Source organism: Lontra canadensis, unplaced genomic scaffold, assembly GCF_010015895.1.
Source record: "Lontra canadensis isolate GAN:19392208 unplaced genomic scaffold, GSC_riverotter_1.0 scaffold176, whole genome shotgun sequence".
Taxonomy (NCBI): Eukaryota; Metazoa; Chordata; class Mammalia; order Carnivora; family Mustelidae; genus Lontra; species Lontra canadensis.
Genome location: NW_022631170.1, coordinates 1,322,290 through 1,336,853, shown reverse-complemented (window position 1 = coordinate 1,336,853; position 14,564 = coordinate 1,322,290). Strand labels below are relative to the sequence as shown.

The 14,564-nt window shown below is 39.6% G+C and overlaps 1 protein-coding gene across 1 annotated transcript; it reads right to left on the bottom strand.

Annotated features, from left to right (window-relative positions):
• Window positions 1-2,889: 2,889 nt before the first annotated feature.
• On the bottom strand, window positions 2,890-3,824 carry LOC116860530 (olfactory receptor 1052-like). Its single transcript, XM_032846576.1, is given in 2 exon segments — window positions 2,890-2,960; window positions 2,963-3,824. Coding segments are annotated over 2 exon segments (933 nt in total).
• Window positions 3,825-14,564: the final 10,740 nt, after the last annotated feature.

Here is a 14,564-nt window from a genome sequence, read left to right as displayed (position 1 = left end):
GGTCAGTCGGTAAAGGCTCTGCCTTTGACTCAGGTCATGATCCCTGGGTCCTGGGACCAAGCTCCATTCGGGCTCCCTGCTCAGCGAGGAGTCTCCTTCCCCCTCTGCCTTCCCCAACTTCTGTGCTCTTTCAATCTCTCTGTCAAATAAATATGTAAGATATTTAAGAAAGAAAAAGAATTCAAAAAAACATAAAATTAGTGAAAAATAAATAAATTAACTCAGTACTTAACTAATCAGGCATTTTATATGAGTAATGTTGGTCAAATAGAAAGCCATAGTAAAGTGAATGCAGGACAAAGCCTGAGTAAATCTGTAATACATCAGAAGGACAAGAATTGGCATTATGTTGTCAGAAACACCCTGAAAAGAAACGAACAAGGAGGTTTTTATTTTAGGAAATGATTTCTGTTCTAAGATATTTGGCTGCCTTTGAGAAATGAAGGGTAAGGAGGAGAAGAAGTAGAATTCCAAAAAATACCAAAAGTCTACCGTTGATGATTTGTCATAGGAATTCTACTAGGGACAGTATGAGAGATAGATATTCCTTCCCAAATTAAAGAGAGGCCTGTAGGGAAATACTTGTTCTCTACCATCTTCTGCTCCTTCGGCTTTGCAGAAATTTTATCTGAGCTTCAGCCCTTTGGGAAATCCACTTAGGACAAAAGAATATATTGACTCCGATATTGTTGTGCTATGGAGCTAGTGAAAGCCATGAATCTCAACAATCCATCACTTATTTTTATTTTTTTTAAGATTTTATTTATTTATTTGACAGAGAGAGACACAGTGAGAGAGGAAACACAAGCAGGGGGAGTGGGAGAAGGAGAAGCAGGCCTTCCGCAGAGCAAGGAGTCCAATGCAGGGCTTGATCCTAGGACTGAAGGAGCTGAAGGCAGACAGTTAACGACTGAGTCACCCAGGCGCCCCCCATCACTTATTTTTAAATGAAACTCTCTATCTTCAGCCAGTATTTGTGGAGTGATCCATTACATGTATGGGAAAAACATTCCTAAATGATACAGTGGGGATAGGCAGACCATCACATGCAGTTGGCAAGGTTGGCCAACATTATTTTAGAGCATGCCATTCTCCTCAAAGAAATACAATATATTGAAGATTGCCCTGATTCATGTAAGCATCCAAAGGCTGCCCACCACAGTGATTATACGGAGACAAATAATAAGCTATAGTTCTATCAATCTAATAAAAAAAATTTATTAATCAGCCTATACAGGTTGTCATTGAAAGAGCTCCTGAAAATATGAGAGAGAGATTACTAGTTGAGAAGCTTTAGTATAAAAGTTAAATGTTATTTTATTTAGAATAAGGAATGATATGTGATTCATTAAATACTTAATGACCCACAATAATCATAATACTCCCAGGTGTTTAACTACATCTGCACATGATTTCTTAATTGGAGAAGAGCACCATTGGGAAAGAAGAAGGATATGGGAAATGACAATGGGCACCATGTATATCTCAGCATTCCCTGGAGAAAGAGGAACCACTAGAGAGTTGGATAGGAATGCAGGGAGGTAGAGAAGCCTCAGAAGTCATGTTACAGGAGAAACTCTATTCAAATTTGTAGTATGTGTGAGTGACACATTCTGGAACAGTGTGGGCATGACTTCCCATTCTTTCCTGTGTCGTATCTGAACAGAAGTTCTTATTATATTTACAGTCAATCTTACTTTTATTGTCTCCTTGATGATAAGGATTAAAGTATTTTGCATGATATTCTTTAAATATCATGATGGGATGCATGAAATAATAGCAAAATATATGGTCAGAGGAATCTGATTATTAATATAATTCATAGCTCAATAAACTGGTTTATAACTCAGAATAATAGAAATAGGTCAACCATAGAGTAGACAAAGGAAAAATACAGATTTTATTCTGACATAGAAAATGTTGGCATCTTAAAAACCTACCCCTTCATAGAATTCTTCCTCAGCCATGACAGTGCACATTGATTCCATAAAAATTATAGACTTATTTTTATTTTATTTTTTTTTCATTCTACCACATTTTTAGACTTATTTTTTAAAAAGTGATTTAGAAATAGAACAGTAAAAAGATATCTTTCAAGGTTTTATTTTTTACAAAGTCAGCAAATTTGACATATTTTGTCTATCCATAAAGAATTTAATACCTATTGGGGCGCTTGAGTGGCTCAGTCGGTTAAGGAGCTGCCTTTGACTCAGGTGATGATCACAGTGTCCTGAGATTGAGTCCCACATTGGGCTCCCGCTCTTCAGGGAGTCTGCTTCTCCCTCTGCCCCCCAAAGCCAGGCTCATGTGCTCTCTCTCTCTCAAGAAACTGAATAAAATCTTAAAAAAAAAAAAAAAGAATTTAGTACTTATTAAATAATTCAGTGATTATGATGTATTCACAGAGTTGTACAACCAACAGCACAGTTTGACATTTCATTATCCCAGAAAGAGGACTTGTGCTTATTAGTAGTTAGCCTTCACTTCCTGTCAATACTTCCAAACCCCAGCCTCAAGCAACAACAATGTCTTTCTTGCCCCTATGACTTCACCCCATCCAGGCATGTCATATAAGTGTACTTATACAATATTTGTACCTTTGTGTCTGGTGTCTCTAACATCTGAAACTTGAGCATTTTTATATTATAAGACACTGGGTTTTATATTATAATTCCTGTTTAATTGACTTTCTCTGACAATGCTCTAGCAGGGGAAGGAGGGAACCATCTTATGGCTGCCAGATGAAAATATATGTCCATATTCCCCACTTGGTTTCTGTTGACACCTCTGGTTTCCAGCAGCTCTTTCAATGACAAACAATTTCATGAAATTCACTGAGGTAAGAACTGACTGGTAGACTGTTGTAGGTTAGCAGGGAACCTGTTGAAATTAACAAGGGAAATGTTTCATTTCTATGGCCCTTCCCACAGCATCCTTTACCTCTTTGTTTCTCAGACTGTAATAAGTGGTTTTAACATGGGAATCACTAGTGTATAGAACACAGAAACCACCTTCTCCTGTTATACGGAATACTGGGAACTTGGCTGGATGTAACTAAAGCTTAAGGTACCATAGAATATGGTCACAGCAGTCAGGTGGGAGGCACAGGTGGAGAAGGCTTTCTGTCTGCCTGCTGCTGACCGGATCTTCAGGATAGCAAAAACAATGAACATGTAGGAAATTATCACAATCAAGAAGGTGGCCATGGCAATGACTCCAGAGAAGGTTAAGAGCAACAATTCGTTCGTGGAAGTATCAGAACATGACAGCTTTAGGAGTAGGGGAATGTCACAGAAGTGGCTGACAACATTGGATCCACAAAAAGACAGTCTGCCCAAGCTTATTGTGTGTGTCAATGAGTTAATCATTCCACTTATGAATGACCCAATGACCAGCCCTACACACTTCCTCTTAGACATGACTACACTGTAAAGCAAAGGGTTGACAATGGCCACATATCGGTCATAGGCCATCACTGACAACAAGAAGCCTTCTGCGGTGATAAACACTCCAAAACACAAATGCTGCATTATGCAGGCAGAGAATGAGATGGTTTCCCTCACAACCCAGAAGCTGATCAGCATTTTTGGTGCAATAACAGAGGAATAGCAGGCATCTACCAATGAAAGGCAGCTGAGGAAAAAGTGCATGGGTGTGTGGAGCTTGGGAGTGATTTGGATTATGAAGATCATGCCCAGATTCCCCACGAAGGTAATGGCATAAATCACCAAGAACAACACAAAAAATATAATTTTCAGGTCAGCACAGTCTGTCAGTCCCAAAAGAATGAATTCAGTAACAGCTGTGAAATTCTCTTCTGCCATTTGGTAATTCCTTATCTTGAACTCTGGGATGAAAAAAATAAGGGGATTAGAAGGGACAGGATAATCCGGTATTTCTTAAAGACAAATAGAAATATATGTAGCATTGTGTCCTTGAAGAAATTATTATTTTGCTGAATCTGTCTCCTCATTTGTTTATTTATTGTTAAAGATTTTATTTATTTATTTGTGAGAGAGAGAGAGAGAGGGAGAGCATGAACGGGGGAAGGGCAGTGGGTAAGAGAGGAAGAAGCAGACCTCCAATGAGCAGGGAATCCAATCTGGAAGATCCCAGGACCCTGAGATCATGACCTGAGCTCAAGGCAGATGCTTCACCAATGAGCCACCCAGGACCCAAAGGTCTCCTCATTTATAAAGTAGGAGCTTGATTAGATTCTTAATTTTTTTTCAGTGTTGCTTATGATTCTACCCCACAAGGAAATACATACAAAAGCATTTAAGCTCTAAAAAATTTCTGTCTGTCTCTAAAGTTCTATAGGAAAGTGATACCAGCATGACGGACACTAATGGCAAGTGAAAGGAAATTGAAAAATTAAATTCAAGCCTTATTTTCAACTCTTTGTTTTTAAATATAAGAGAACTAAATTACAAGAAGATCTAAAATCAGCTGTACTGTCAACTGTGTAGTTAATCCACAAAAGCACTATGATATAACCAGAGAATTGGCAAAGATTATACAGCAGGGGTTGTCCTTCAAGATGATGCCATGATACTTCTTAAAGTACATGGATCTCTGGCCTCTTCTGATGCCTCCAGATGAGCAGCATGGAAGGACACTCTCAGTGGAATCACCTTCTCTGAGACCCACAGCGCTGAAAACTATATCTTGCCTAAATGGAATAGTTAGAAGATTCCAGAAGTTACCCGAGCCCCTGAATAAATAAATTTTATATTTATGTTTGCTATTAGCTTGTCATTATATAAATGCTTATACAGATAATGTATATGCTATTTAATGTAATTAATTATTTGCTATATACATGTATATATAAATATAAGTCTATGTATATAAAAGCTCTCACACACAATATATATAGAAAAGATAAAATTTAAAGTGTACCTAGCCACAATCATCTACTGCGCTGGAGCACTTTTCTCATATCCTTTATATAATGATAAGTATATATGGCCCTTTTGGTTTTCTAAATCCAAATTTCATTAGTTTGGTTTCTTATACTTTTTATTCAACTTGTATTCTATTTCTGTAAGAACTGATATATCCATAATAGAATAGAACTCTCTCTCCCAGATTTTACATTTAAGCATGTATTTTTAGAAATGAAATAAAAACAATGATAAAGTTTGGTTTATTTAAATGTCCACAATAGCCAAACTATGGAAAGAACCTAGATGTCCATCAACAGATGAATGGATAAAGAAGAGGTGGTATATATATACAATGGGATACTATGCAGCCATCAAAAGAAATGAAATCTTGCCATTTGCAACAAATGGATGTTGTTGGATGGAACTAGAGGGTATTATGCTAAGTGAAATAAGCCAATCAGAGAAAGACAATTATCATATGATCTCTCTGAAATGAGGAACTTGAGAGGCAGGGTGAGGGGTTGTGGGGAGAAGCAGAAAAAAATGAAACAAGATGAGACAGGGAAGGGAGATAAACTATAAAAGATTCTTAATCTCATGAAATAAACTGAAGGTTGCTGAAGGGAGAGGGGTGAAAGGGATAGGATGGCTGGATGATGGACGTTGGGGACCTTGGAGAGGGTATGTGCTATGGTGAGTGCTGTGAATTGTGTAAGACTGATGATTCACAGACCTGTACCCCTGAAACAAATAATACATTATATGTTAATTTAAAGAATTTTTTAATTGACTTATTTATATTCTACTGACTTATTTTAAATAATACATTTTAGTTGCCACAAAAGAGAAATGATTAACATTAACTCAATAATTCAAATATGTTGCTATCACTTAGTAACTTACTGACTTTGGCAAATTCATTTATCTCCTCTCAGACTGCATATAATTACACCTACATCACATGATTATTGAAAAAATAGGAGATATTGCAAGCAAAATTCTAAATGTTGCTTTGAGTGTGTAAGAACTCAAATTATAGCTATCAGATAGTAAGATAGATAAATAATAGAAAGATAGATGAGAGAGATAGATAGATAATGGATAGATAGATGATAGGTAATAGAAGATACATAAGTAGGTAGATAAGCAATATACTGATAGGTAATTGCTATGTGAGTTTTTTCTAGGGGAAGGTATGGATGAATATAAATCATGAAAAAAAGTAAATTACTGGAATGATAAATAGATGTTTCTAGGTTTGTTACAAACTTTGTCTTTACGCAGATGTTCAAGATAAGGAAACTGACAAATGTTACTACTTTAAAGCAACACATACATCCATAGTAAACAAGCAAAATCTGATGGTTAGGACACCTATCGCTATTCTCAGTTTAACATGCAGAATGAGTTGGCAGAAATTTTGCTAGAAATCCTGTTCAGAGTCAGTGTTTATGATGTAGGGAAGATGTTGGGGTTTAGAGCCAACAGCCAAGATAAAATTCTTGAGACATCTTTGGTGCAAAAAGATGGTTTTATTAAAGCATGGGGATAGGATCCATGAGCAGAAAGAGCTGCACTGGGGTCATGAGGAGCTGCTCATTATTTACTTTCAAGTTGTGTGGGTTAAGGATAGCATAAGCATCCCAGGTATTTTGGAAACAAGGTTTTTAGAACCTTGAGGGGACTAGCTATAGTTAGGAAAAGGTCATTTATTACTGTTTAGTTAAAACTCAATCATGAGACCCTTCAGATGGCGATCAATGAGTCATATGTTTGGAGGATGATTGTGAACATGCATCTTGAGGGATAGAGATAAAGGAAATTTCAAAAGGAATTTTTATATGTTAAAGTAGATTTAGAGGACCCTGGGGTGTTGGGAAAATGTTAAGCTAAAATTGCCTTTTGCTCTTAGCAAAGTATTAACAATGAGGCATCTGAACTCCCAGGGGAAGGTTATGTTAAGCTAAGAATGCCTTTTCCCTTTGGCAAAGTATTAACATTTGTTGCAGCTGAGGTCCCAGAGGAAGGTGACTCAGTATTTGTTTCCAGTGCTTGTCAATGAACTTTAGGCAATTAGGAATTTTTTTTTTTCTTTTGCCTTTTCTTCCCAAATCACTTACACTCATCAGGCTAATATTTACTGATGGATGATATACTCTAAGCATTATGCTGTGCACTAGAGATAAGAGGTTATCAAAAATAATGGAACATTCACTTTTAGAAAGATTGAAGAATAAGTATCTTCCCAAAGACATTTACATCAGAATATTTAGAAATCTGATCTGAAAAAGAGTGGATAATGATCATGAGGGATAATGAGAAGTGATATGGAGAACAAAGGCAGAAGAAAAATTATTAAGTCCTTGAAACAGGCAGACTTGATAGGGGAAAAACTGTACTCTAAGATGGATGACCAAAGCAACAAGGGAATTCCAGTCCCTGTCTCGAAGCCCTTCCGGGTTCTTCTTTCCTACCCCATTCCCCATGTGCCAAAAGTACCACGTATGTGGGAGTAGAAGGGTATAAATTCCCTTGCCTGCTTCTGCCGGGGCTCAGACCTTTGGAGAACAACCTCCTCTGAACCCATCAGTGTTAAATAAACCTCTGATCCTCCAAAGTCTCTGAGTGCTACTTGGTTCTTCCACCAGGATCCAGTCCAGTGTCTGTAACATTGGTTCCTTGACTGGGAAACCCAACTGCGCTGGCACATTGTTGCCACTGGTTTGGAGCAATGGTGGTCAGTGATGGAATGAGGGATCTAAGGGAGAAGGTGCACCCTGCCTAATTTGTTGCAGTCTTCCACCCAGTTGCCTCAGGCTGGCCCACCCCACTGTTCCCACCTGGACTCAAAGGAGACTTGGTAGGTCAGGACCTGGTCCCAGTGTCGGATTCCAGTAAAGCCCAGGGCCCCAGGACCCAGTCAGCCTACCACTGAGGGTGGATGGGGAGACTGATCACCTCCCCAGAGACCTCTTAGAGGTCTCACAGGTAGGGCCTCCCAGGCAGGAAGGTCCTTCAGGTCAAGAACACCCCTGTAAGGGGGGATAAGAAGGAATTTCCAAAAGGAATTCCACAGGTCAGGGCCCCCTGGGGGGAAGGAACTGTAATAATTTCATTGTGAATGCGCAGTTTGACCTGGTTTGTCAGGCGGACTGATTCTGTGGCTCCACGGGTGGGCACCCTTAGGGTACCCAGAAGCCTGAGGAGTCTGAGTGGCCCTAAACTGCTTCTGTGGTGACCTCATAGGGTCTAAGGCAAGCCCCTTCAGGGCGGCAGTCCGGGGTTTATATGGACTTGCTATGGCTAAGAGGCACACAGGTATCCTCTGGGATGGCAGACAGGTGGGCATCTGACTGGTCTCTCCTTTGGAGGGACACCCACCCTTCATTTGTCTTTATGCCAAGAGAACCCCCCTGTTCATCATGGGTGGAAGCTCTTCAAAACCTACCATCTTAGACTGTATGCTCAAAATTTTAAGAAGGGATTCTCAGGAGACTATGGGCTCAAAACATCTGGAAAATTAGGCACATTATGTGAATTGGAATGGGCCACCTTTGGGGTCAAGTGGCCCGCTGAGGGACCCCAAGACCTACCCACTGTATAGGTCATTTACAAAATTATGGTCTGGACTCCCAGACACCCTGACCAATTCCCATATATTAATTCTTGGCTTCAGACAGCCCAAAGTCTGCCCCCATGGGTCCAATTCTGTGCTAATAGGAATGACCAAAGTAGGACGTTTGTAACCCAAGTAAAAAAGCCCAAAGGCTGTAAGGAAGCAAGCCTAACAGAGAGGCCCTGCCCAGGGGCATCAGGGGCAGCAACACGAATGAGCTCTGCACAAGGATGAACCCGTCAGAAAGTGTGGGGACCACAGTCCTCTCACCCAGGGCCTAAAGCTGAGCTGCAGAAAGACCGTGCTCCTGCTTCTTGTAAGTGGCATGTGTGGTGAGATACCTGATTTAGCAGCTCTGACAGCCCACAGGAAATTTGATCCAGACAGAAACAGGTTGTAAAATGACAGGATGTCTCATATTTACCTTTAAGAGAAACTGGGGGAGGCACCTGAATGGCTCAGTCGGTTAAGTGTCTGCCTTCCACACAGGTCACGATCCCAGGCATCCTTTAGGATGGGGACTTTAAGGAATATTCCCAAGCAGCTACCCAAAATCCTTTGTTTCTGGGAAATTCCCTATCTTCTCTGGTCTAATATGGATTATCTATCCCCCACCCCTACCCCCTGCCCTTGTGGGTGGGAAAACATGGAGTCTGCTCCTCTGGAGCTAATGATCTCCTGAACCAGGAATGCCTTCTCTGCCCTCTGGCAGCACTTTGTCTCTTTCCCCTCTCCACCCCTCTTTTCCTGTTTCTGCACCACCTTGGTTGCGGCATGCAACTGGCTTTTAGAGCATCCTCAGTGCCTCAGGCACCATGGCTCCTCCCTTCACTGTCAAGGAACAAGAAGAGCTCCCCAGGACCTGTCATCATCCACTCCAGATTTCCCCACATATCTCAGGTGAAAACTGACCATGGGGAAGATCCTGATGGAACATAATTCAGCATTTAAACTAACTTTGTTGGTTTACTTCAGACAGATGTGTCTTTTAAGTTATCAGTGGTAAATGTGAAAATTTTATTCTATCAAGGTTTACTGAAGGTCAAATAACCTTGTATTACCTCTGTTAGGTTGTTAGTAAAAGATGACTAAAATGTAATTGTCTAATCAAAGTTTTCATGGGTGATTGTTAAAGTAGCTTTCAAAGTCTTTGGTAACCCAAATCTTAAACTTTTGGTTGGATGATAAATGGAATTAAATTTGTTGGACATCTAACATTCTTTTAACATCTAGGTCTTTTCCAAATGGGATAAAGTGTTAAAGCATTGATTACTGGACATAAATTTGTACTTTTGATTTACTGCAAAGAACTAAGGATATTTAAATCTGTTGGTAAACATGTTTCGTGCTTAACTGATTCACAGATTTGCCATTTAAGAATTCTGGTGTAGCAGTTCACAATTGGTTACTCCTTAGTCTTCACTGGAGATTAAGGTTTCTAAAGAGTACAAAATTCTGCTAACTATACCTAAGACTGATGGAAATAAGGGAAACAATTCTGCATATGGAAAAGCAGGAGATATGTACGTAGGAATACATTTTGTTGAAGGTAAGAGAAGGTAATTTTGTCCTAAATGAGAATGTTTGTTTGGAAAGAAATGGCTTAGGACCAAAAGCTGAATGCAAAAGAAAGTTGTAGAAGGTTCGTGACGGGAAATCTTTGGAAATGAATTTTAGGTGTGGACAGGATGGACTAAGATTGAAATGAATTTTAAAAGACACTGGTATAGAAAGTTGATTTTCTCTCTGTTCAAAAAGACAAAATATTCTCAATTGTTGGTCTCCTCTTGATAAGAAAACACAAATAGTTGTTTTCCCTCCATCTGCTTAGAAAAACCAGTTTTTATGTCTTGAGTTTATCAGGACTTTAACATCCCTAATGCTATGTAGGCATGTGCTTTAAAATGTTCTAAGGTTTAAACAAACTTCCCCAAGATTTAAATCATGAGCAAAGTCTTGTTGACTAATTAGGCTTGCTTTTTTGGTATGTAATGTTCTGGTTCTGGCTGTTGAAGTGTTATGTATCACAGAATAACTGAGTTTCCTTGTCAATCGTATTATAGTGAACTCTCCTCTCAGATCATTAACCATGTCTATTTTGAGTCTGTCACTTAAAATTGTTCTAATTCTCTTATAAAGTGAGTTATATCTTCAAAGAGATTCACATAAAGGACTTTTAGGAGAGATATATGTATTCAGTATATTAAAAATCCTAAAACTGAAATGAGTAAGAACTTCCAGAACTAAGAAGTTGCATTCAGACTGAACAAGAATCAGTAACATGGGACTAAATGAACTAAAAAGATGATTATAGTTTTGTGATCCTTGTTTGAAAAACATTGCTGGTTCCTTAATGTTCACTCTTCCTGATTAAGGAAACGTAAGATTTCTATGACCTACAGAAACATGATAAAACAATCATTTGTAAGCAAATTAAAGCCTGCAAATTTTCCCTCTATATGAACCCTCTGAAACTAAAAACTAAACTAATTAAACTAAAAAGGTCTCCATAAGCATACCTTCTTCCATGGCAATCCTAGTCATTTGCATAAGTTCAGTAAGAATCTGTTCACCTGTAACAGGACACCATTAGAAACATTGGTTATTTTACCAAGGCTTTTACTGGAAAGTCATATTTGAGAAAGAAATGCATAGACTCAGATATGACCAGACAGCTTTAAGGAGCTAAGGTTGACTTTATGAAACCTGGAGCCATAAAGCCCTTTGGAACTGTTGGCCTGATACCTTGCTTACAGAGGTCCCAGGAACCCACCAGGTCAGTAAAGAATGTGACTTCCTGGCAGGTACAGGAAGTTCAGGATATTTTGGAAACTTCATGAAGAGGAATCTGCCCAGATCTTAGAGGTATTGCAGGCATGTCTGATGGCAAGTACATGGCTTAGGACATGGCTTGGCTTCTGGCCTAAAGAGGTTACTAAATGTTCAACCTAGATATTTCTTATAAAGTTCCAACAAAGCAGATTCTAAAAGATCTATCTGATCACTCACTGTTCTTGCTTAGCTTATGTAAATAATTAGGCCAGGTTGGTTAGAACTGGACTTGTTTCTTGAGTAAATTAGTCTTGACTTGGGGTATCTCTGGAAATGAGGGTTATTTTAGAGGGAAAAATTGTTGAAATAATACCCACCTTTGTGGATGTTAAATAATGGATTTGATTTTCTTTAAGTGTTTGTTGTTTACCTAAGGCTAGACAACTTGAGGTAAAATTAAGAGAAATTACCACAGTAACTCATACATAGACAATCTTCTTGCTTATTATAAATAAAATAGCAGGGATAAAAATAACAGGCCCACATGACACATGATTAAACAACTGGAAAATGGGACTGACTCCCCAACAATTGTGTAACTTATCACCTTGACCAGTTCTGTGTGAGTGGGATAATGAAATCATTCCCTAAAAGCTAGAGCATACCCCACTCCATAGGGTTAACTATGGACTTGTGGAGATAATGGGTAATACCACTTTCTTTATGATTGGTTGGGTAATGCACTTGGGGATAGCCTTATCTCCTGAGATAAGTTTTCTCCCACTTGCCAGTGATCCTTTGTAATTAGAATGTTAATACCTCAAACAAAGAGCTTAATGGTATTTTTCAGTTATATTTATCCTAGAAGCCACCTCTATTGAGGTACAATTGTAAACAAAGTCTTTAGCTAAGCATACAACAGTACTCCTGGTAAAAGGAGCCTCAAAGCTTGTTATGGGACAGCCCCTGACTGTAACAACATCACATCAGGTCCAGAGTATCTTAGAAACCAAAAGCCACTGATGGATGATGGAGGAGAACTTACTAAATACCAGGCTGTACTGATAGATATGCCTGAAATAATACTTAAAACATGTCTTTAAATCCAACTACCTTTATGCCTGAACCTGAATGTCATACTTCTGTAGAGCATAACTGTTGGAGGTCATTGATATTGTTTATTCTCTTCAACTGGATTTAAAAGATTGCCACAGCTATAATTAACCTCAAAGGCTCTATGGAAGACCACACTCCATAGTAAGTAGGCTTAGAGAAGACCTCGAACAGATTGGAAACTTAGAAGTGTCCCAACACCTCCAAGCCCTGGGAAAAACTCGAAGACACATCTCCTGAGAAGCTTTAGAAAGGACCCCCTCCAACCCTGGTGGACAGGGACCCACACTGTTGTTCTAACCACCCCTACTGCCCTCAGGGTCTTAGGTGTCATCAAATGGGTCCACCACTCTAGAGTAAAGAAGATTTTCACCAGTTGGATGAATCACACCAATGGAAAACCCAACCAGATCCTATGGACCTGCTCTGGCTCCACCTTCGATGAGACCCCACCTACTGATGGACATCTGTTCACAGTAGTCCCTGGCTTTTGTCAGCATGACACGGACACCCTCACCTCAGGAGTTGGACTTTACATTGCTGCCCCTTCTGATTGGACTCTTCTCACAGAAACTTGTTATTACTATTGCTTATTAGGCAGCCTTAGGAAACTTAAGATGGATTGATAAGTTCATAGAAAATACTGTTACCAGGTGAGCCACTGCCCAAATACTAGCCTTGCAAGGTCATTGTAATAGATGATAATGATGCCCTCTAAACTAGGTGTTTAAAGGGGAATCAAAGGGAGGAATGATAGGGAAAAACTGTGCTCTAAAGATGGATGACCAAACCAGCAAGGGAATCCAGTCCCTGTACCAAAGCCCTTCTGGGTTCTTCTTCCCTACCCCATTTCCTATACACTGAAAGTACCAAGTATGCAGAAGTGGAAGGGTATAAATTCCCCTCCCTGCTTGTGCTGGGGCTCAGACCCTTGGAGAACAACCTCTTCTGAGCCCACTGGTATTAAATAAACCTTTGATCCTCCAAAGTCTCTTAGTGCCCCTTGGTTCTTCCACCAGGATCCAGTCCAGGTTCCATAACAGAGTGACATTCCTCTAGGAATTTAGCTGTCTAGATGTTAATACTTTGCTAAAAGCAAAAGGTAATCTTAGCTTAACATTATCCCAACCCCAACAGTAACTATTGACCTTTCCTAACAATAGCAAGCCCCTCAGGATCTGGAAACCTTGTTTTCAAAATACCTGGGAGGCTTACATTATTCCTAACCCCTCCCAACTTGAAAGCGTATAATGGACCACTCCTCATGACCCCAGTGCAGCTCTTTCTGCCCACGCATCCTCTCCTGTGCTTTAATAAAACCACCTCTTTGCACCAAAGACATCTTAAGAATTCTTTCTTGGCTGTGAGCTTTGAACCCTAACGTCTTTCCTACATCCAGAAAGATGCTAAAAATCAGACCTATAAGGGGAAATTGGTAGCATGTGTTTCCTCAGGAGTTTTGTCAATCTCTGTAACAGGAATATTGGATTTTAATAACTCTGCTACTGAAATAACTGGAAAATTGTTAACACACGGGTAACAAATGTTTTCAGGTATTTGGCAATTGGCGGTTCAGGACTCTGATCTAGAGAAAAGGAGCGTGTTAACTGATTCCTGACATAGGGCAGTGGTTGGGGCACATGGAGAACACAGTAGTCAAGTTGAAATGAAAGCACAAGGTCAGATCAGGAAGGGCTGAGTGCTGGAATATGGGAGTTGAGTACAGGATTATAAAGACCTAAGCAGAGGGATGCAGCATGGAGTTTGAGACTTTGGATAACTTCTAAAGTGCACATATTAAGGTGAGACCCCATAATCCCAGATCAGGAACAACTATAAGAGAAAAAGAATCTACCAGGGATCTGTATGATGAAAATGAGTGATTCACACAGGTGAGATACATTCAAATTCTATCAAACCTTAGTGAGGAAACATTGAATATCTAACTTCCAGTGCAGACTGCAAAAGAGAGAACTTACCCCAAATGAAAAGATTCACTATACTGCACTGTAACAGAGCTCAACACTAACTCTCAGAAGGATTAAGTCAATTTGCAAGTAAAAAAAGTTTGCTAAAATGCAACATTGTTTAAAGAACAGTTACCTACTCAGGGACCCCCTGGATGGCTCAGTCAGTTAAGTGTCTGCCTTTGGCTCAGGTCATGAACCCCCCGT